Source organism: Diabrotica virgifera, chromosome 10 (genome assembly GCF_917563875.1).
Source record: "Diabrotica virgifera virgifera chromosome 10, PGI_DIABVI_V3a".
NCBI classification, from domain to species: Eukaryota; Metazoa; Arthropoda; class Insecta; order Coleoptera; family Chrysomelidae; genus Diabrotica; species Diabrotica virgifera.
The window spans coordinates 51387709-51411822 of NC_065452.1; the positions used below are offsets into that span (position 1 = coordinate 51387709).

The 24114-nt window shown below is 32.7% G+C and overlaps 2 protein-coding genes across 2 annotated transcripts in view; one reads left to right on the top strand and one right to left on the bottom strand.

Moving 5' to 3' along the window:
- Nucleotides 1-13059, bottom strand: part of LOC114341077 (contactin) — a 60500-nt gene extending 47441 nt beyond the window's left edge. The window contains exons 1-2 of the mRNA XM_050663549.1: nt 12520-13059; nt 11927-12372 (exon numbers count right to left, since the gene is read on the bottom strand). Coding sequence (XP_050519506.1) covers nt 11927-12370 — 444 coding nt within the window. The 5' untranslated portion in view covers nt 12371-12372; nt 12520-13059. The remainder of the gene's footprint in view (nt 1-11926; nt 12373-12519) is intronic.
- Nucleotides 2642-24114, top strand: part of LOC114333190 (carboxy-terminal kinesin 2) — a 138875-nt gene continuing 117402 nt past the window's right edge. Inside the window, exon 1 of the mRNA XM_050663545.1 lies at nt 2642-2815. The gene's annotated coding sequence lies outside the window, so the exon portion shown is untranslated. The remainder of the gene's footprint in view (nt 2816-24114) is intronic.

The window sequence follows — 24114 nt, forward strand, 5'->3', positions numbered from 1 at the left end:
GTCTGAGTTGTTACGTTTGGTAAAAGAACATGCAAAACCAAAAATCTTTGTGCTGGATCAGGTTATTGAAAGTTACGGGCATCCAGTTTTACGTCTTCCACCATACCACTGTCAGTTTAATCCCATCGAATATATTACATGGTGAACAGCAAAACAATATTACGAGAACCATATTGGGCCTAATGGTTATACTGACGAAGCGGTTTGGGAAACTTGGCGAGAAGCACTTTCAATTGCAACTCCAGAAGTATGGAGGAACTGTATATCCAAGTGCGAAAAATTAATTGAGGATTGGTGGATTCGTGAAAATAAAATTAACGAAATACCCAATCATAATGACAATTAACGTTGACGACAGCGATGGCGATGATAGTGTGAACAATAACGACTAAATCATTTTAGTAAAAAAAATTGGTGCGTATATTGACTTAATAATAAATATTGAATGGGTTGCATATGTGAGTCCATATTAAAAGAAGTAATGAAACACAGACTTACTCACAATCATTTAATATTACTTTGACGACCGGTTTCGATCTCTACACTATTCAGATCATCTTCAGGTCGGCGTTACAAGTAGTTAAATGATGCCGTTACAAGGGATGCGTTGCCAGTTCGTTGATAACATGTTTATACGTCCAACTTATGCTAATATGATAGCTAGGTAAGGGACAGGGCAAGCAGACATGCTTCGTATCAACGAACTGGCAACGCATCCCTTGTAACGGCATCATTTAACTACTTGTAACGCCGACCTGAAGATGATCTGAATAGTGTAGAGATCGAAACCGGTCGTCAAAGTATTATTAAATGATTGTGAGTAAGTCTGTGTTTCATTACTTCTTTTGACTTAATAATATTTAGCATTTTACTTAAATATTTGATGTTTACATAATGCCCTGTTGTAGGATTTCCGGATCCTTTTCAAGGCGTGATCATTTTAATAAGTGTGATTTGTTTGAAATCGAAACTATTTGTAGATATTGTAGGTACATACATATTATAATATTGTTTTTAATAATTTTTATTTACGGGAAAAATACCCCATTATACATAATATATATACTATAAAATATACGTAACTAACATAGAAAACATGCGATCTGATAAAAGAATAAAACAAACTAAAATTAATTCACAATGTCATATAAATTAATTTGAAAACATCCAGCTTATTGACTATAGGCTGCATTGCGGCCGCTTTAATAAACTGCTTGTCAAAAGTTAGGGATATAGAAAATTCTGCTGATTTTCATAGTTGATTTTTTCGCAAACAGACAGATTCCGCTATTTTTTTATTTTAGCCTTTTCTTTAGTATTTACACAGTTGTGCAAAGGTTTACTCAAACTTATTTTTTGTACTTATACCGGGTGGAAGAAAAAATATGTTTTTCTTGTGTTAAGTTTGAGCCACCCGGTAGGGAGAACGAGGTACAAATGTGAGTAGACATCAGAATAATATTGTAGTCTTATGTTTTGTGAACCTGCTGTTGTTTGAATGTCCCTGATATCTTTAGAAACAAAAGTTTGAGACACCTTGTAGGGAGAAAAAGGCACAAAGGTGAGTATACCCCGATATTATGTTGTAGTCTCATATTTTTGAATATTTTATTTTTTTTAATTTCTATGATATCTTTAATAACAAAGAAACTAGACGTTATTACTCTTTAATATGTTTTTCTATGTTTCACATGTGTGATGTGACGCATGTCGTCAGTTAAAACACATATTAAAGAGTAATATCGTCTAGTTTTTTTGTTATTAAAGATATCAGAGAAATTAAAAAAATAAAATATTCACAAAATATGAGACTACAACAAAATATCGAGGTATACTCATCTTTGTGCCTTTTTCTCCCTACAAGGTGTCTCAAACTTTTGTTTCGGTTAAAACACATGTTAAATTAGAAAACCGTCTATTTTTTTTATTTCTAAAGATATCAGAGCCATTAAAAAAACAAAATGTTCACAAAACATAAGACTACAATACGATTTCGATATATACTCCCATTTGTAATTCGTCCTCCCTACAGGGCGTCTCAAACTTAACATAAGAAAAACATTTCTTTTCTTCCACCCGGTATAAGTACAAAAAAAAAGTTTGAGTAAACCTTTGCATAATTGTGTAAATACTAAAGAAAAGTCTAAAATAATAAAAAAAAAAAAATTAGCGGAATCCGTTAATCTGTTCACGAAAAAATCTACTATAAAAATTCAGCAGAATTTTCTATATCCCTAACTTTTGACGAGCAGTTTATATCACTTAAATTGATTGTGACTTTATATAAAACCATTTTAGAGATTAAATTAAAACATCAACAATACAGCAACGTTTAGCCTTCTACCTTTTATAAGTTATAATTTGTTTTATTTTTATTATATTGATATTCATGCAACAATTGATATTAGGTATATTGATTTTTTGCTACGGGTAATAAACTGTTATAAAGAATCATGAAATTATATCGTTTAGGCTTCTGAGGCTATATACAAACACCTAAAATTTAAAATTATTTAATTTATATAAGAACCCCCTCAAATAAAAAATGACTGCGCCGATGTGTAAATAGTCGAACTACAGCGGACCAGTCAATTCGTTCATTTCTTTCTTAATCCGTGACCGGTGTAAGCCTACCGAATAGACAGTAATTGCGCAATTACTTGCATCGTGTAAAGTGGCTATTAGAGTAGGTAAATTTCAGCCAGAAAAAATAAGACCTATAAAGGTTATCTTGCCGTCAACCGAAAATGTTAAAATGGTTTTAAGGAATAAGGAGCTTATCAAAAGATATTTTCTGATCAGACAAATGCCCAACGTGAGTACTTAAATAAACTTAAATTGGAATTAAAAAAATGAACGATTCTGAAGATAATAGTAAAACTATAAAAAATTTTAACAATAAACCAACTATTGTAGATAAAATACATTAAAAAAAACTAACTTTGCAACCTAATTTTCTCGGTGATCTAGGTCGGTCAGGGGTCACCAATTAGTTTCCCTGTGGGTCCGTTTCGAAAACCTATGACACTTCCGGGGTCCGGATTTATGCTGCCTGTGTCTGACTGTTCTGATTCGGTTTCTTTGTGGATTCTTGTTAAAATATATCCTCTATAAACAAATCAGAAGGGTGCTGGGCGAAATTTTTGGGCAGAAATTGTTTAATTTTTTTTTAACAAATTCAAAACGTCACCTTTTTTGCACGTGAAAATATGTTTTTAGCATTTTTGGGTCATCTTAAATAAAAAAGATCTGTCATTTTATTAAAACTTACGAGTTTTCAAGCATCGCAAATGCATATTTTCGCATTTTCAGATTTTAAATCGCTTAAAACTCGAAAATTATCAACTTTTCAGAAATATAACAAGAGACCTTTATTGTTTATAATTACCCAAGAAACCTAAAAATACATTTTCCGAGGCAAAAAAGTAATTTGAATTTGATTTGTTAATTCTGATTTGTTTAAAGGTGTCATTTTTGAACAGGAATTCGCAAAGAAATCGAATCAGAAACATTTTTCATACGAAAGTGGCCTCACACATGGACATATGGAAAGGAAAACTAAATTGTAATAATATGTGATTGTTTTTTGGTTACTGTATACTTTTCTGTAAGTTTTCCTGGTACAATAAATAAAATATAAATTCATTGTGTATTGTTTTGATGTTATTATCAATATTTTTTGAAAACAGCAGTATTGTAAATTGTTACTGAGAATATTTTAAAAATTAGGAATTTATATTTTGAATGCTAATGAAGTTTTTAGACATCTTCAATTTTGTAGAAAGGGAACTGAGGAATTTAAAATAAATAGTCATAGTACAAAATGCTAATTAACATATGTTATCTTTTCTACATTAATTTCAATGCAAAGTGTTTGTTGCAAACTTATTAAATCTGAAAATTGTTTTAATTAAATGCACATCTGAAAAGTACTCCTACTTAACATACAGGGTGATTGATTAGTAGGGTAAAGCTCAATAGCTCCGCTATAGTAATAGATAGCAATAAAAGTTAATAACAAAAATTTTATCCACCTTTGAGCTTCACATTACAAAATTAGTTAGAATGTTACAGGGTGTTCGATAACACAGTGGCAGACAAAACTTATGTTTTTTTAAATGGAACACCCTATATTTTATTTTAAATTCGAAATCCTGTTAACTTCTCCATCACAAAAATATAAAGGTTTGTTATGTTATACAGGATATTTACAAAGTTATAACCAATTTTATATGAAAATCGTAACAAGTTCAACTCCCTGTATAAATAAAAATAGGCAAAACAACAATGGTTTATTAATGCCATATTTTTTAACGTATTGTGAAAATTTTCAAGAATGGTCGATATTGCTAATTTTCTTTATATCAAATACAGGGTGAGTCGAAACGCAAGTACATTATTTTCTCGATAATTTTAAATGGAACACCCTGTATTTTATATCACTATTAAAAAGTACCATTACCGTACTTTAATTTTTAGATAACATTCCCTATGTCTAAATTTATTAGTTTTCGAGATATTTTCATTTTTCAATGGACCAGTAGCGTGGCCACCCAAATCACCAGAATTTAATAAACTGGACTGATTTTTTGGGGTTACGTTAATAATGAAGTGTATAAAATACCTCCAACAACAAGGGATGAGATGAAAAATAGAATACAAAGTGTATTTCGATGTGTTAATTTACAAATGCTCCGTAGAGTAAGTAGCTCATTCAATGATCGTTTTTAGCCGTACATAAATGTGTTAGGAGATAATTTTGAACACCTTATGTAATTAAATATTAAAAATATTTTATTAAACGTAGCTTCTAATTTTTTCAAACATGTTTTTTTGCAAAATGTATTACTGATAAATTATGTTTCGTTCTTTATTTGTTACATTGTTACATTTACATACAAAAGTAGTGTTTAATTGTCTTCACAAAACATTGTATTTTGTTTGTGTGTTTTTTGTAAAATTTATTACTAATTTTCTTTGTTTATTTGTTGCATTTACATAAAAAGATAGTTTTTAATTGTTTCAAAAATGTTGCATGTAGTGGTTGTGTTTTTGTTTGTAAAATGTATTACTAAAATTATTTTTATTTCTTTATTTGCTACAGTGTTACATTGATTACCGGATTGATAATCATCTTCAATTGTCAATTCAGTCATGGCTTACTTAAAATCTAGATAAATTTAAACACCTAAAATAATTTGCTCTGAAAAATGAAAATATCTCGAAAACTAATAAATTTGGGCATAGGGAATGTTATATAAAAATTAAAGTACGTTAATGTTACTTTTCAATAATGATATAAAATACAGGGTGTTCCATTTAACATTACTGAGAAAATAATGTACTTGCGTTTTGACTCACCCTGTATTTGATATAAAGACAATTAGCAATATCAATAATTCTTAAAAATTTTGACAATAAATAAAAAAATGGCATTAATAAACCATTGCTGTTGTGCTTATTTTTATTTATACAGGGAGTTGAACTTGTTACGATTTTCATACAAAATTGGTTATAACTCTGTAAATACCCTGTATAACATTACAAACCTTTATATTTTTGTGATGGAGAAGTTAACAGGATTTCGAATATAAAATAAAATATACGGTGTTCCATTTAAAAAAACATAAGTTAGGTCTGCCACTGTGTTATCGAACACCCTGTAACATTCTAACTAATTTTGTAATGTGAAGCTCAAAGGTGACTAAAATTTTTGTTATTAACTTTTATTGCTATCTATTACTATAGCGGAGCTATTGAGCTTTACCCTACTAATCAATCACCCTGTATAGTAGAGAGGAAATGAATATAAAAAATGCACATGACAATTTTATATTACAGCTTACTTAATTTCAAAATTAATGATTAGTAAGTATAACAATAAGGGGGAAAACTCTTTACAAAATTAAATTATCAAAGAGAAAAACGACATTTTTTATGTACAACCTGTCTGAAGTTTGGAGTGCGTTTAGTGCAACTGAGTCTCATTACGGAGTTGAGATCTGTTAAGTGAGATCTCTACAGATTTTTAATAAAGTTTATTGACGGTCCGCACAAAAGTAGCTCACGGTCCGGATGCGGACCGCGGTCCGCTAATTGGTGACCCCTGATCTAGGTCACCGAGAACTCACCTGCTACTATCAAATTGCTCGCGGTTTAAATAGTAAAGTTCATTTGTTTAATCGTAATATAAATGACAGTGAATATGATCTAATCGCTTTAAGTGAAACTTGGCCTGAATTATTTCCTAATAATTACATTGTTTACAGAAAAGATCGCAAATTTCAGGAGGTAAATAAGAAGCGGGGTGGTGGTGTATTGCTTGCGTTACAAGATTTTATTATTTCGGAAGTTATAGACACCTCTGCATTTGATTTACAATTTCCGTTGATTGATTTACTTATTGTTAAATCTCAAATTAAATATAAGAAATTGTATGTACTTGTGATTTATTTACCAGACAAACTGAGTTTACAAGAATTTGAATATTTTTTTGAGTGCTTGGAACAACTTGATTATTTACATAATGATGTCTTAGTGTTAGGTGATTTTAACGTCCCTAAATTTATAGAAAATGACACTTCCGATGATAAAACTTCTATAATTTTTAAATTTCTTGCACTCTTTTGGTCTTGGTCAATTTAATGGGGTTATAAATCACTTAGGAAGATCGCTAGAACTAATAATGTCTCATTTTGCCTGCGAAGTAATGCGTGACATATCCCCTTTAGTCTATGAAGATTCCCACCACCCAGCTCTTATAATTAATATTACGAATATTTTTGTAAAGGAGTTTAGGTTTAGGTTTGGTTCTGACCAGGTAACTTACAACTTTAAAAAGGCTAATTTTTGTGATTTATATAGGGAATTGTATGAAACGGATTGGGCTTTTCTAGATGACTCTACTCAAGTTGATAAAGTTGTAGACATTTTTTATAATAGAATTTTTCTTTTAATTAATAAGTATGCTCCTGTCTACAAAAACTTCAGCCACATATATCCACCTTGGTTTGATGCCGATATTATTCGCTGTATCAAACTAAAGGTTAAGCACAGGAAAAAGTTTAGATTACATAAAAACCAATCTGATCTGATTGAATTTCAGCGCTTAAGACAACTTTCAAAACTAAAAATTAAATTGGCATACAACGAATACATCGAAAATATACAATTATCCCTTTCTGTAAACCCTAGAAAGTTCTGGTCATATATAAATGCTAAAAATAACACTTCACGGATTCCTGGTGAAATGAAATATCAAGGCATTGCTACTTCTGAACCACAAAATATCATTGATATCTTCGCTGAATACTTTAATGATGTTTATAAAGCAGCTAATGTACTAACTAGCAATAATGTCTTTGCGGTCAACACTGAATGTCTAAATTTTTATCCTGTTCAAGAAACTGAAATAGTTCTAGCCAGTAACAAATTAAAAAATAAAATGACTTCTGGACCTGATAAAATACTCTTTTTTTTTATTAAAGATTGCATAGGGGCTTTAACCAAGCTATTATTAAAAATTTTCAATTTGTGTTTATTATACAAACAGTATCCAAGTATCTGGAAGCAATCAAAGGTATGTCCGGTTGATAAAAATGGGGAAAAATGTGTAGAAAATTATAGGCCCATATCTATTACAGTAGAACCCCGATTATCCATGTGCGGATTATCCGGGCTGCGGATTATCCGTGCTATGATTTTCTATTACTTAAATTGCATTTTTGAGGTTTTATCAAAATAGCGTCACTGTAAATCACTCGACAGAAACTCTATACGCGGAGAGGGAGACTCATAATGAAAGATTTATTTTTTCTGTTGTCTTTTTATGGTAGGGCTATATGTATGGATATACGTACATATGTATTACAATAAGAAATACGTGTTCAGATTATCCATGCTTTTCAATTATCTGTGCTAACGTCCGGTCCCGAGGAGCACGGATAATCGGGGTTCTACTGTATATGCAACTTATCAAAGATTTTTGAAATCGTACTTTATAATCGTATATACTCTTTCACTCGTAATCAAATTTCACAATATCAGCATGGATTCATTGCTAATCGATCCACAGTTACAAACTTATTGGGAATAACACAGTACATATCTGAGATAGGAGATCCCAAGTTGACGTTATATATACTGATTTTTCGAAGGCCTTTGACAAAATTCATCATGGAGTTCTTCTTTCCAAATTGTCCCTTTTTGGGTTTTCTAAAGATGCTGTCGCTTTCATAAAATCCTATTTGTCAGGTAGAACTCAATTTATATATTATAATGGTTATAACTCTCACAAATACATACCTTCATCTGGAGTCCCACAAGGATCAAATCTGCATCCACTCTTGTTTTTGTTATTTATTAATGACTTATGTGAGAAAATATCTGTGCCCTGTTTGTGTTATGCAGATGATTTAGAAATTTACTTAGAAATTAACAATTTCAATGATTGTCACACTATCCAGAATGATCTGAATGGTGTGCATGAATGGTGTAAAGAAAACTATTTAAATCTTAATGCAAATAAATGAAAAGTTGTAAGTTACTCAAGGAAACATAATAGTATAAACTATGTTTATACTATTGATGGTAGCGAACTTGTTTCAGAAAGATTGTTTCACATATTTTATATGGCTAGACCACAAGAGTTTTTTATCTAGGTCATGCCCAGATACTTATACTCTTCTGCTAAGGGAAAAGCATAATCACCTAATGGCATTTGCCTCTGATTTTTTGTCTACGTCTTGTAAAACATACAATCGGAGACTTATCTTGTGATATGCTAAATCCCATGTTTTTAACCCACCTATCTATATTCCTAAAGTTACGTTTTAGATTAAACATACAATCATCTTAGGATTTATGGCTGGTATATAAACCAGCAGAGTTGACAGTTACTAAGCTACATTGTGGCTTGGCAACACTAGATTATTATTATGATTTCGAACTTAGCGCAAAAATTTATAGGGATTTACATAAAATTGACTACAAAATTAAGCAGGATTTGTAAAACTTGAATTTTATTTCGTTTTATGGGGTTTTAGAACAAGCAAAACTTTTTATCATGAATGACATTTTTTGCTAAAATTGAAAATAAAAAAGTTTTTCCTCTTGGGCACCCCAATCGTGGACACACTGTATAAACATTTGTAAAGCACTTTTAGACACGATAAGGCTATTTATTTAAGGATTGAACCCTACCTAGTTTTTACAGGAAGTTTTAATGATATAACCTTATTGTAGTTTTGAAGCTGGATTTTATTAAATCGGGCAAAAGATAATGTGGGAACTAGTTACATATTTATTATAAAAATAATGAATCTTATTATTACCTATTATTTTTATTATAAAAATAATGAAGCTAATATTTCAATTTTCAATTAAATTTAAATTAAAATCAACAAATTGTTCAACCACAAAAAGAAAGTAAAAACAATTGGCAGTGGTGTAAGTTCCAAGTAAATTCACTTCACGTCTCTGACTCTTATGTCCAAAAGGCTCTTGGAAATATTCTCAAAAGTTCTCTGAAATATTATGGAAAGTTCTCGGAAATATTATGGAAAGTTCTCGGAAATATTCTCGAAGAATTCTTCATTGAAAATTTCCGGGAATATTCGCGGTCAGGAGAATAGGCGAATATTCTCGGAAACTTTCCAGTGTTTGCGAATATTTGCTTGGAAATATTTCTCGACTCACATCACTAGGTATGATATTGTAACATTTGTGAAAACTCAAAGACTGTCATGACTGGGACATGTTCAGCGACAAGAAGATACAAAAACGACTAAGGCCGCACCTACATTGGATCCGATTTTCTCCGATCAGATCAGATCTGACGTCGGAATAGAAAATAAACCCACAGTATTAAATGGGGGTGCCTACATTGGATCCGTTTTTCTCCGATCCGATCAGATCAGATCCGACGTCGGAATAAAAAATAAACCCATAGTATTAAATGGGAGTGCCTACATTGGATCCGTTTTTCTCCGATCCGATCAGATCAGATCAGATTCGATATCGGCCGACGTCGGGAGTAGCTTCTCCTATTCTCATCGAGAAGTGTTTGGTTTCATTCCGATTGGTTGCAAGTTGAGTTGCAAGTTGGTTGCACGTTGGTTGCAAACTGGTTGCAAGTTGGTTGCAAGTTGGGGGTTGCAAGCTAACATGTTTAAATAAATTCAATGTCATCATCTCCTTAACACATCTTCATCGGAACTCATTGTCGGTGGTCGGTGGTCGGAAGATTACTGAACCAATGTAGGCACCCTCGCCGGAAAACTGGTCTGATCGGATCTGATCTGATTGGAGAAAGACGGATTCAATGTAGGCGCTGCCTGTCGGATCGGATCTGATCGGAGAAAAACGGATCCAATGTAGGTGCGCACTTAAATGGGAGTGCTTACATTGGATCCGCTTTTCTCCGATCCGATCAGATCAGATCAGATCATATCTGATATCGGCAGACGTCGGGAGTAGCTTCTCCTATTCTCATCGAGAAGTGTTTGGTTTCATTCCGATTGGTTGCAAGTTGAGTTGCAATTTTAGTTGCAAGTTGGTTGCAAACTGGTTGCAAGTTGGGGGTTGCAAGCTAACATGTTTAAATAAATTCAATGTCATCATCTCCTTAACACATCTTCATCGGAACTCATTGTCGGTGGTCGGAAGATTACTGAACCAATGTAGGCACCCTCGCCGGAAAACCGGTCTGATCAGATCTGATCTGATCGGAGAAAGACGGATCCAATGTAGGCGCCGCCTGTCGGATCGGATCGGAGAAAAACGGATCCAATGTAGGTGCACACTAAGAAAAAATTGCAATGGAAGCCAGCAGGAAGGCAAAAAAAGGAAGGCCCAGAATGAGATGGCTGGATGAAGTGGAAGATGACTTGAAAACCCTGAATATAAAACAATGGAGGAGAAGGGCACAAGAGAGATCTGAATGGAAGGACATAGCCAGACAGTCAAAGACCCATCCAGGGTTATGATGCCAAAAGAAGTAGAGCAAGAAGAAGAAGAAGGACTTTCGGCTTTAACAAACACCTATCCCCTCAATTAGTCTAGTATATCAAGGTTTCACTGTATGTTTTTGATGTTTTTATTTTTTACACATTTTTCTTTTAATTTTATTCAGTTAAATCCAGCATGACTCATACTACTGTTAATCATAATACTTGGTATACATGGTAAAGGAGATCCCAAGTATTATGAGATATTTATTTATCTCAAGTCATCAGGTTATCCCAAGAAGGTCATCAGTGTGCATGAACTATTTACTAAGGTTAAATTGAAAAACATTTTATATTTGGAGCAACCATAAAGATACAATAATTGTGGATGATATGCAAGATGTTAAATTATTTAATTAAATACAGTAGAGCGTCGATTATCCGAACTAATTGGGGGACAATGGTGTTCGGAAAACCAATTTGTTCGGATAATCGAACTATATTGAGATTGTCATACATATTTATCCACAAGTGAATAAAAACCATATTTATATAACTGTATATTTGTTTATACCTTGATAATGACAAATAGCAATTAAACAAAAAATTGCAGCCTTTGCAATAACATATTTTTGGATACACAATTGAAGAAAATTGAAGATATTTTAAGCGTTAATTACTAACGCTTGCTCAGTACTCGAGCGTGGGACTCGGCAGTTTGGATAACCGGTCGTTCGGTTGATCTACATTCAGATAATCGACGCTCTACTGTAATTGAAATACTTCTCTCAAATCTTTTAAATATTACTTAGCTGAATTAAAATATGGGCAATCTTTTGGTGAAACTTTCAATATTTGAAAACTAAAATACTGGAGCCCCCATTTTATGTGAAAATACTCATTCGTTCCTATTTATTTCTATGCTAATATCTTACATGCAACGGTTACGTTTTTATAAAGTATAATAAATAAACACTTACCTGACATATTTTTCGTGCTTCATTATAAGCTCGAAGAGGAGATCGGACAAATTTATAACAAGTATTTTGATAACGAATCCAGTATTGGGGACATCTCAACTCATCAGTACTTCCATATCCATAACCCCTGCCATAACCATACCCAGGATTCGAACTCGGATAATTCTGGTTGTAGTTAAAATCTCGATTATATCCATTTTGGTTTTGGTTTTGGTTTTGATTAAACGTAGATCCTGGATTAAGATTACTTGCTTGGTTTTGATTCAAATCAGGGTAGTTGAACCCCGGATTATAATTTGAATTGGGATTATTCAGATTGTATACCTGACTATTATCATTATTGGGGTTATATGGGTTTTCATTTAAGCTATTAGAACTATATGGATCTATCTGTGCAAGAGTTATTTCGATAACCGAAAAACACCAAAATATATACAGCAACATTTCTGAAACATGAATAATATATAGTTAAATAATGGTTTGGTTAATTATTAACAAGGGGTGTGGCAAGTTTTTCTAGTTACACCTGCCTATTATAGGTCTCATTTGAAATATTATGATCTAAAGAAAATATCTACCTGTCTTTCACTTACCTGAACATGTATGTTGTTAATTTAACATAAAAATAATCTTAAATTTGTTTAAATCGTCGTGTAATGTTCATTGTTGATCGTTAAATATCAGAATAATAAAAACAATTCTATTCTAATGCTAATGACATGACACTGACAATACTGATGACATAGACATAATGACATCATCATGAAATTAGTCACAGACCACCATATGGACACACCTGTCGTTTCACGGAAGCGCAGGTACAGATTCAAATTTGAATTTCCATTTTTTCCTATTTTTAACAATTTGTGAATTTACAATTGTGAAGAACGGTGCCGTTCGACGTTGACGCTGGAAGATGGTTAAATAGACGAGAGCTTATTTTCCCGACTTGGCACCCCCCACGCCCCATACCAACTAAGCTCTAGGACAGGAACAGTTTGACGTTTTACGAATTTGTACTTAACCTAATTTTATTTGAATTTGGTAAACGTAAACACTAAAGTCTGTTTTATACCCGCTTTACATCTACAATAAAAGCTTTGTTCCAACATGAACTTTTGGACGGTCCACGACGATCACCGTAAATGCGCAGTACCATGGAACGTATTATTTCGTTCCCATGGAACCCATAGAACGTTAATTATCTAGTAACGAAACGGTAATCTTTGGTCGTGTTGGAACCAAAGATCTTATACACATAGATTTGACCAACTCGGAAAAATAGCGTAACGCGGAGCAGTTCGGGTCGGTGGTCTATCTATCTCCCTCTACCGGCGCTTAGCTTTCTCTCTCTAGCATATGATGGCCATGGCTGCCGCCTGTGTGACTGTGTGTCACTGTCGTTCCTCCTCCCACCTCTTGGTAGATACGCTCACACTCGCACGACAGACAAAGATAGCTAAACCACCGTACTTAAAGGCCGCGTCCCACCATCAAATAATTTGATCAAACTGGTTTGAGCAAACGGAAAGTGACAGTTAGTGACGTCACATCCTGAGTGTTCATTGTGGATAATAATGACAAATTTTAATTTTAAATAAAGTACAAACAAGTTAGACAACTCAATACAAAAAATTTGATCAAACTAGACTGATAGTGAGAGCACAGATTTTTAGAATTTCAAAAAAACTGCAATTGTGACGTCACTTTGACGTACTTCCGGAGTTTGCTCAAACTGTTTGATCAAATTATTTGATGGTGAGACGCGGCCTTGATATCGACGTTACACTTCGATGCATTGAGTGGCATATCACTAGCCAAGTCTATTTTCTTTACATGTCTCTGGTTGGAACAAACCTAAATTGAACAAGAAATTGACAAAGTTATTCAAGGCCAAATTTGACGTGTACAAAATGTATGTTTGTGGTACAAAACACAATTTGACATCCAATTTTACCCACAGATCACGTAAAGTGTTCTGTAACTAGAATGTGAATCAAAAGAAAATGCAGGAATTTGATGAAATAGAACAATTCGATATGTTTTATTTTGTCAAATTTCTTTATTTTCTTTATATTCACGGCAAAATTGGATGTAGAATTGTGTTTTGTATAAGTCAAATTTGACCTTGAAGAAGTTGGTCAATTTCTTGTTTAATTTATTGTTGATGTAAAGCGGGTATTAGACTATCGATGTAAACAAAACCGTTCTTGAACGGTTACGAGTATGCGCAGTAACGAAGAATGGGTTACTGCGCATAATTATTCGTTATTGCGCATGCGCGTTACGATTTAAGAACGGTTTTGTATCGAGTTGGAACAAAGCTAAAATTTTCAAATAGATTGGATAAGTAGATACTAACGAATTAAAATTAAAATGTACCGATGCCAACGGAAAATACGCTATTATTGATCAGATTGGACACTTTACTACACATTTATTTTAGAGTGCAGTCTGCTTAAAATATAATTAAAACAATTGATGGATTCGATGGTTACTTGCAGGAGCGTCATTTGAAATTTTGATTGGGTGGGGGGGGGGGGGGGGGCAAGCATTATATATACAATACACATGATATATGATATAATGATGAAAATTGATGTATTTTTTTGTAAATTTCAGTCATTTTTTGGGCCAGCCTGCCCCTATCAAATGACGCCCCTGGTTACTTGTGGAAATTCATATCTAACTAATAAATACAAAACTTTTGTTTTCAATCTTCCCACAAGATTTATTTAGAATATTTGTTTAAGTTGTTGTTAGTTCTGAAAGCTGGTGTTATTCCTTTCTTTTTATGTGTTTGGCTACATATTTGTTGATATATTACCTATAGGTGATAGAGCAGAAGATAGGTATTAGGTACTGGGTTATTTCTGTGATATGCATAAGGGCTTATTTTTATGCAGTTTTTGATTTTATATTTTGTTAAATTGTTTGTTCCTTGTACCCATTGTTTATTGCTATTTGTTGAATGATGTACAATTCTGAATTCTATCTTGAAGATATTTATGACATGGGTATTTCTGTCAGTCTATGTAACATATCAGGTTTGTTCCAAAACGACCAAGGACCGTCAGATTTACCGTTTCGTTACTAGATAATTAACGTTCCATGTCCGTCCATGACCGTCCAAAAGTTCATGTTGGAACAAACCTATCGATGCCTCAGAAGCCAATCGGTGTAAGTCAATAAGTGTTTAAAATGTGATACTAAGATGTTTCTGTATAGTTGCAGAAATATAAGTAGTTATTAAAAACAAATAAACTGTCTTTATTTATCATAATATGGGTAACATATTCATAAATACAAACAAGAAAATAATAATTTTATTATATATAATAATTTTATTATATATACTAATAAAGTGTTATATCTCAAAGTCATTTTTAGGGAGAATGTGACTTACACCGTTTGACTTCTGAGGCATCCAATGTAGGCTCCCAATAGGATTTTTCAGCACTTCTCATTTGTTTATAGAGCTTCTGTCCATAATGTTGTATATTAATATTATACATGGATTATACGAACCATGACAAGCTCGAAACAAATGAGAAGCGTTGAAAAGTCTTATTTATGTTGTGTTAGGATGGGATGATGAAATATGTCAGTATTTTGTATTAGATAAAAAAAGTAGCACGTTGCCCGAATCATTATTGTAAATCAAAAACAGGGCTTTTGCGAGATATCAGACTTTGGGCAACCATTTATCCAACGCCGTAATAGGTATAGGAAAAAGACAAGAAGAAGAGAAAAATACTTTAAGGCAACTTGCTACTTTTTTTATCTAATACAAAATACTGAAACAATTCATCATCCCGTCCTAACACAACATACCTAAATAGGACTTTTCAACGCTTCTCATTTGTTCGAGCTTGTCATAGTTCGTATAATCCATGTATAATATTAATATACAACATTATGGACAGAAGCTCTTAAACAAATGTAAGGGTAGAAAAATCCTATTGGCAGCCTACATATGTTACATAGACTGACAGAAATATCCATGTCATAAATAACTTCGAGACAGAATTATACATCATTCAACAAATATATAGCAGTAAACAATGGGTACAAGGAACAAACAATTAACAAAATCTAAAATCAAAAACTGCATAAAAAAGTCCTGAAATTAGTGTTCCCATTATCACAGAAAAAACCCAGTACCTACCTTCTGCTCTATTACATATACAGGTAGAATATCAACAAATATGTAGCCAAACACATAAAAAGAAAGAAATAACGCCAGCTTTCAGAACTAACAACAACTTAAACAAATATTTTAAATAAATCTTGTGAGAAGATTGAAAACAAAAGTTTTGTGTTTATTAGTTAGATATGAATTTCCACGAAGTAACCATCCAATCCATCAATTGTTTTAATTGCACTTTAAGCACACTACACTCTAAAATAAACGTGTAGTAAAGTGTCCAATCTGATAAAATAATAGCGCCTTTTCCGTTGGCATCGGTCCATTTTAATTTTAATTCGTATCTAGGTACTTATCCAATCTATTTGAAAATATTATCATTTAACCTAAAGTATTTTTTATAGTTTAGACTTGATTCATCTGTTTTTATCACATATCTAAAAGATAAATAATTTAATTGAAATCTACACTAACATTTGTCTAAAAGCACATTTAGATACTATGAAAGTATGAAATCTAGTAGTTGAAGAAAGAATATTATTTATTATCGTTTTTCTTAGCCGTGATAGGTCCACTGCACATGATTTAAATTTTGGCACCAAATTCTATATGACATTGCTTGCACATGCGCAAATAGAGGAACGAATTGGACAAATTAACGTCTCCTAGAATGTACCCACCATTGATATAAAAACACCCAGTACCTACCTTCTGCTCTATAACATATACAGGTAGAATATCAACAAATATGTAGCCAAACACATAAAAAGAAAGAAATAACGCCAGCTTTCAGAACTAACAACAACTTAAACAAATATTTTAAATAAATCTTGTGAGAAGATTGGTACCCACATAATCTAACTTGTAACCAATTGATTTATTAAATTACTTACTTACAATTAAATACCTTAGCTAAACCGAAGTCTAGTTATTTTACTATCGTATTTAATATAGGGTGGGGGGTAAATTTAATATTTTAAATACGAATCCCGCGATATTTCCTGAAATGAACATCAGATCGAAAAACTGAAAAATACACTTATTCAATGATTTTGAAAAATCTATCGAATGGCACCAAACACGACCCCCCATGGAGGTGGGTGGGGGTTACTTTAAAATCATAATGGGGCTAGTACACGTTGGGCCAATCAGTTGGGCCAAGGAGTTGGGCCAACGTGTACAGGACCACTTGGCATGAGTTTGCGATTGGCGGTCAGCGTTGGTCTACAAACCGAATCTTGTCGGTATTTGGTGCACAAATCAAAGGATTTTTGGGACTTGCGCGATCTGCCAAACAGCTGTTTGGTTATGAACACTGAACACGTTGTTGTCGTTGAGTTTAAAATATTTGTTTTCTCTTCTCACAATACTGATACTGTTTATAAGTATTAATTTTAAGGTTGTGTTTTAATATGAATACTTTTTTCGGTGTAAAAGCACCGTCGTTTGCGCCATTGTTTTTTAATCACTCTTGTTTGGTACACTTTTCTATAAGCATTGAACGCATTGTACAAATTAATTGCAGCAGCTGCTACAGTCTCTACATCCATATCCATAATCAGAGTTTGTTTTTTGTTTATCCACTAAGAAAGGTTAATGCAGACTGATAACTCCACCAACGTGTAATCACCATGTATTCACTGTTCTTACTTGGCCCAACGTATTGGCCCAACTCATTGGCCAACTAGTTGGCCCAACGTGTACTGGAGCCATTAAATGGGAGCCGCCATTTTTTATTGCAGATTTGGATTCCTTACGTAAAAATAAATAACTCTTATTCCAGACATTTTTCTTATTGTGGATAGATGGCGCTATAATCTAAAAAACGATTGTTGGAAATGGAAAATTAAGTTAAAAAATGGAAAGTCCCCACTAAAATGGAAAACTTTACTTACCTTTTTTGGTTTTAGGACCTACTCTTCACAACCCAATAGGTCCCCATTGAGTGACTACACATTTAGCATACTTTACTCTCCTACTAGTTATAATCATTATAAAGCAACTTTTCCAAGTTTCATAGAAACAAAACTACTTAAAATATCTTCAACTTCCAAATTTTTGAGCACATCATTCTCAATAGCATAATTGAGGGAAATTCTAGTCTATTTTGTGCCACTATCGAACGGTGACAGTCAGAGCCCCCGTAAGAACTACTGGCGCCTGTGTGCAAAAAAGGATTTTGGCACCCCTTGTCATTTTATAGGCATAGGTATTTTGATAATGTATTTTTATTTATTTTTTTGGGGTCCGGACAAATAATCCCCGGACCAATAATCCCGGACAAAAAATCCCCACAAATTATCCCTGGACAAAAAATCCCCGGACAAAAAATTCCCACAAAAAATTCCGGACAAATATTTCCCTCAATTTTTTTTGGACAAAATATCCCCACAAAAAATCCCGGACAAAAAATCCCCACGAATTATTTGTTGCCGGATAATTCTCTAAAAGTTTTCTCGAAATTTTACCAAATTTCGAATTTCAATTCCATGCCGAAATCTTCAAATTTTACATTAATCGTCCAACACTACATGGAATACAATTTTTACGTACAACCAGCTCGACCAAAATGGCCGAGTTGGGCGTACAGAAGAAACTAACTGCGATAACGCAAATTGAAATTGAATTGTTAATTAAAAATTTACAGTCGCTATAATAACCACAATAATTATGATGCATAAGAATATCTATGATTTTTTTATAAAAAGACACTATGCCTATCTATGTATAGTCCGTCTAGAAAGTATCCGGAAAAAAGAAAGCAAAATTTTAATTTTACGGTATTTATTTATATCACTTGAAATATAAAATTTCAACAAATAATTCATCTCATGTACTTATACAACCTCCATTTAAATCTTAACACTTAACTAAACGTCCAGGTACACCCGAACCTAGGTCAAGGCCATAATTTTCGGTAATGGTGTTCCAGGCCTGTAAAACTGACCGAATCAAACCTTCTTTATCTCGTGGCGCTGCTCGTTCCACTTCAATCTTCATCAGTCCCCATATGTTTTCAATGGGGCTAAGATCTGGAGATGCTGCTGGCCACGGAATTGTTGCCAATTCGTGTTCTTGCATCCAAGATTGAGTATAAGCAGAAGTATGGCATCTTGCATTATCTTGCTGAAAACGCCACCCCTCTGGATATAAAACATGAGCCGTTTCAAGAAGAAAACCATTTACGATGTCACAATATTTCGCACTATCAACAGTACCATTAACTATACAGAGAGGTGTAGCACCACGCTGAGATATTGCTCCCCAAACCATTATTTTAGTGGGAAATAATTTGAAAAGTAACATTTACATTAATAAAATTAACATTAATAAAAAAATTTGAAAGGTAACATTTGTAGGGATTTTTGTAGGTCATTGGTTATTGTCGGGATTTTTTTTGGATTCCTTGATATGTAGCCTTGCTTTTTCAGTGACATGCGGACAGATTCTGGGCACACTTTTATTCTTCGGTGATTTCCAAATTTGTTTCCCTAATTTTCGAAACCATATTTTGTCGTCCTAAAGCCACTAAAGCATTTAAATTGTTTCCGCGAATTTTACGCGGTCTACCCGAAACTGGTTTATGTCTCATATCTATGCCATTTTTATCCTCTTTATTGTCTCATACGCTGCACTTTTTCCGAGTTCAGTCAATTGCACTAATTTTTTAACGTTTTGGACACCCTTTCTATACAAATATTCCACCACTTTTCTTTTTTCTACTTGCGACATTATTTTACAAATCTTAAGTCTGTTTACAAACAAAAATATTTGACAGATGGTGTTGTCATGCGATTTTTTCCATAACATACTATCGGCACAACCTACTTGATGCATTACTTTTGTATTAAAATGTTACAAAAAGAAAATCTATTAAATTAGGAAAAATATAAAATTCCGGATACTTTCTAGACGGACTATATTTTACATAATTGAAATTGGACTATTTAGGCGGCCCCAGGAATATTTTAAAATTGTAAACAATTTTTTGGCTTATAAACAAATAGAATATCTCGGGAAATATTAAATTAAATTAAATTGTGAGAACGGTATTTAAAAAAGAGCACCAGGACGCTTCTTTTAAAAGAAAAAACGTTTAATTATGATGAGTGGTTCCTGAGATACAACCGGTCAAAGTTGACCGGAAGTTACGGCAAAGATGTAAACAATAAGATAATAATTTTTAAACCATCACCTTTTTATTTTTGTCCTCTTTCTCCACACCAATTTTCATATCTTTAAAATACTTATAACATATATTATTATAATAAAAACTATCGATAATACGTGTAAAAATTGCCAAAAATAGCAAAATTCCAATCAAAAATTAGGTTGGAGAAAATGTAACCCTCAAAGTTCAACATCGGTGTACGTTAAAAAAATGCATTTTCTCGGCTTCCCATGAAGCGATTTTCTTCATTCTTTTTTTTGTTCCCAAATAACTCGAGCAGAGCCATCGAACTAATGCATTATTAAATGTCAGCCTGGCTTTTGTTTTGTTATAATAAATTAATTTATTTATTATAACACAAATTTTTAATTTGTTTAAATTAAGATTGTTCAAATAATTATACAGCTTTCAAATGAGAATATTTGTGTTTTTGATACAGTCTACAACTGGACTTCTAAGGTCTACAACTGGAAAAAAATATGTAGTTTTCTTTTCTTATAAATAAATTAATCTTTTATAACCAAACAAAAGCAAGTTTGACATTTAATAATGCGATGGTTAGATGATTCTACTCGAGTTACTTGGAAACAAAAAAAGAATGAAGAAAATCGCTCCATGGGAAGCCGAGAAAATGCATTTTTTTAACGTACACCGATTTTGAACTTTGAGTGTTACATTTTCTCCAACCTAATTTTTGATTGGAATTTTGCTATTTTTGGCAATTTTCACACGTATTATCGATAGTTTTTATTATAATAATATATGTTATGAGTATTTTGAAGATATGAAAATTGGTGTGAAGAAAGAGGACAAAAATAAAAATGTGATGGTTTAAAAATTATGATCTTATTATTTATATCTTTGCCGTAACTTCCGGTCAACTTTGACCGGTTGTATCTCAGGAACCACTTATCATAATTAAACGTTTTTTATTTTAAAAGAAGCGTCGTGGCTCTCTTTTTCAAATACCGTTCTCAGAATTTAATTTAATTTAATATATATCCCGAGATATTCTATTTGTTTATAAGCCAAAAAATTGTTTATAATTTTAAAATATTCATGAGGCCGCCTATATAGTCCAATTTCAATTATGTAAAGTATATTAGATAGGTATAGTGTATTTTTATAAAAAAATCACAGTTATTCTTATGCATCATAATTATTGTGGTTATTATAGCGACCGTAATTTATTAATTAACAATTTAATTGTTGCTAAACTGTTTATTCAATTTCCATTGGCTTCTGGAATTGTAATCTATACGAAAAGAGCTTTCAAATTACCAAGTTATTTAATTATTGATTAAAAATTACTTATCTAAAATTTTAGTTGAAAATTAAAGATTTTGTTGGAAAAACCCGCATTTTCCGGGGAAAGTTTTCGTCGACGTAAATCGGAAAAAACATGTCTCTATGTAAAATTTAATTGCGGTGAATTTTTATTGGGGTGTTTTTGGTGTAAAGTTAAAATATTTGGAGTTATAGAGCAAAAATTGAAAAAAAAACACGATTTTTGGGCGCCATTTTGTTTATAAAAAAAGTAGCACACGATGTGCGGACTTTGCATACCTATATTATTAATACATACAATAATAAGATTTGATTCCAGCAATAAAATTGCTGGTAAATAACTTTTCCTTGCATTTTGTTAATTAGCCCAGAGTAATAGGCAATTTTGATGTAATGTCAAAAAAATATAAAAATGAAATGTCAGTCAAGTTCAAGTAAAAGTTTTTGTAGATATTGTCCTGTAATTACGTTTGTAGAAAAAATATTGTATGATATGCGTGTTAAAAAGTACATTTTTAAGGAACTCATGTGAATTGCAGAACTCGCTTCGCTCATTCTGCATGCAAAATTTCACATGCTTGCCTTAAACTTGTACTTTTAACACATATCATAAATAACTATTAATCGAGTTATTAAGCCTTAAAAATGTTCATTTTCGCATTTTTTAAATTTTAAATTGCGTATAACTCGACAACAATCAATTTGACTGAAAAATGACAAGAGACCTTTTTTACTCAGAATGACCCAACTAAAATAATTTGTTCGAAATAAAAAAAATATTTTGTGAATTTGTTTTAAAATGTTTTACCAATTTTTCGTCCACTGCACCGCTTGGCACCCTGTGAAATTGTTATAAGGACCTCTTTTTGAGTTAGTTTGTGTAAAAAAATCGAATCGGAATAATTTCGCAAAGGGGGCGACAATACAGTCCGGTCTAATTAGTTATTTGATAGGAATGCGATTTTCAAATATTGTCGATTCATCATTTGAGCGCCGCAGAATCGTTCGCTTATCGATGAGATAGAATTACCGCCCACACACTATTGTTCAACCAATGTGTTTGGAATTTTTTCACAAAATCAGCGCATAGTTAGGTATTTATTATCTACAGTTGGGTGTTTGTTATTTTTATAGCGGGATTTTTTATTTTATGTTTATAGAAAGACTAAAAATGTCATCCAAGATCCAAACAAAATAAAACTGAACTATTTAATTTCTCAACTTTTATTTTAAAATTAATTTTTGCTTTTTTATTTTTTTTTGTAAATATTTTTGCACTTTTTGACCCTCGGTTTTGGCGCCCCTAAAGGACGGCGCCCGTGTGCATTGCACACTTTGCACATATGATAGCGGGGGCCCTGGTAAATATCCCAAAAAGACTATGAAGCAGGAATAAAAATTGTTTCGCTACAAGTCCTGAAGATGGACTGTAAAATATTTGAACTGCAGTAGTTCATCTTAAATTTCAAGTTCAATATCATCAGTATAGTTTTCATGTACTTTTGAAGCACACTCCTTTATCTGAGTATAATTCAACTGAGTATCGACTCAGCCAAGGGCTGATCCAGGGAGGGGGCCATAGGGGCCATGGCCCCCTCCGAGCATTTAAAAAAATATATAAATTTAAATATTTGCAATTCAAATATTTTTAGATTCGAACACATACATGTACAAAACAGGGTATAAATATGTCTTCTGGACTAGAATTGGACAAAAGCAGTGACGGAAGCTTCAGTAATGACATAGGATGTTTTGTAAATCAAAATGTTGATAATTTTACAAAGTGCCAATTGTTAGAACGATCTTGGTAGACATAAATCGTAATAATTTCCATATTCTGTACACACAAAGAATAACAAAGAAATGAAGCGTTACTTGGGTCACCAGCACTTAGAACAAAGGAGTTGGTTGGTACTTTCGCACATTCAAAAAGGGATTGTGTTGCAAGTATTGCGGTTAATTTTTTTAATGAAAAATATGGTCACAATAAAGGGATGACAACCCAAAGCATTGTCATGAAACCTTTAACATCTTTCGCTAAACGCATGGGCAAAGACGGAGCCATACAAACCGACGAAAAAACATCATACCACAAGGAGTGTTTTCAGGTTGGGCTAGTTTTTCTACAAAGTTATCGCAACCCGCAAAAGTCAGTCATTAACCAGATAGATTCTCACAGGTCTAAACAGATACAATAAAATAGAGAAGACTACGACCAATAGTAGAGTGTATTTAGGTCGATAAAATATTCCTCTAAGGGGCCATCGTGGCGATGGCATACTGCTTCTGGACGAAAATGCTTTACCTAGCAATGAGATGAATTGTTAAGGTTTAAAATCACATCAGGAGATAAGACTCTTAAACAACACCTATTCACAGCATCTTCCCCGTAGCAACAGTCAAAATAAATTGATAACATGTTGTGGTGAAAAAATAATTGAACCAATAATGAATCAGTTTCAAAGTGCAAATTATTACTCTATTGTTATTTGACTTCATATTTGACGAAAAGACCGACGTATCCCACGTGGAACAGCTTTCCCTAAATTTGAGATACATACACAATAATTCGTGAAGACTTTG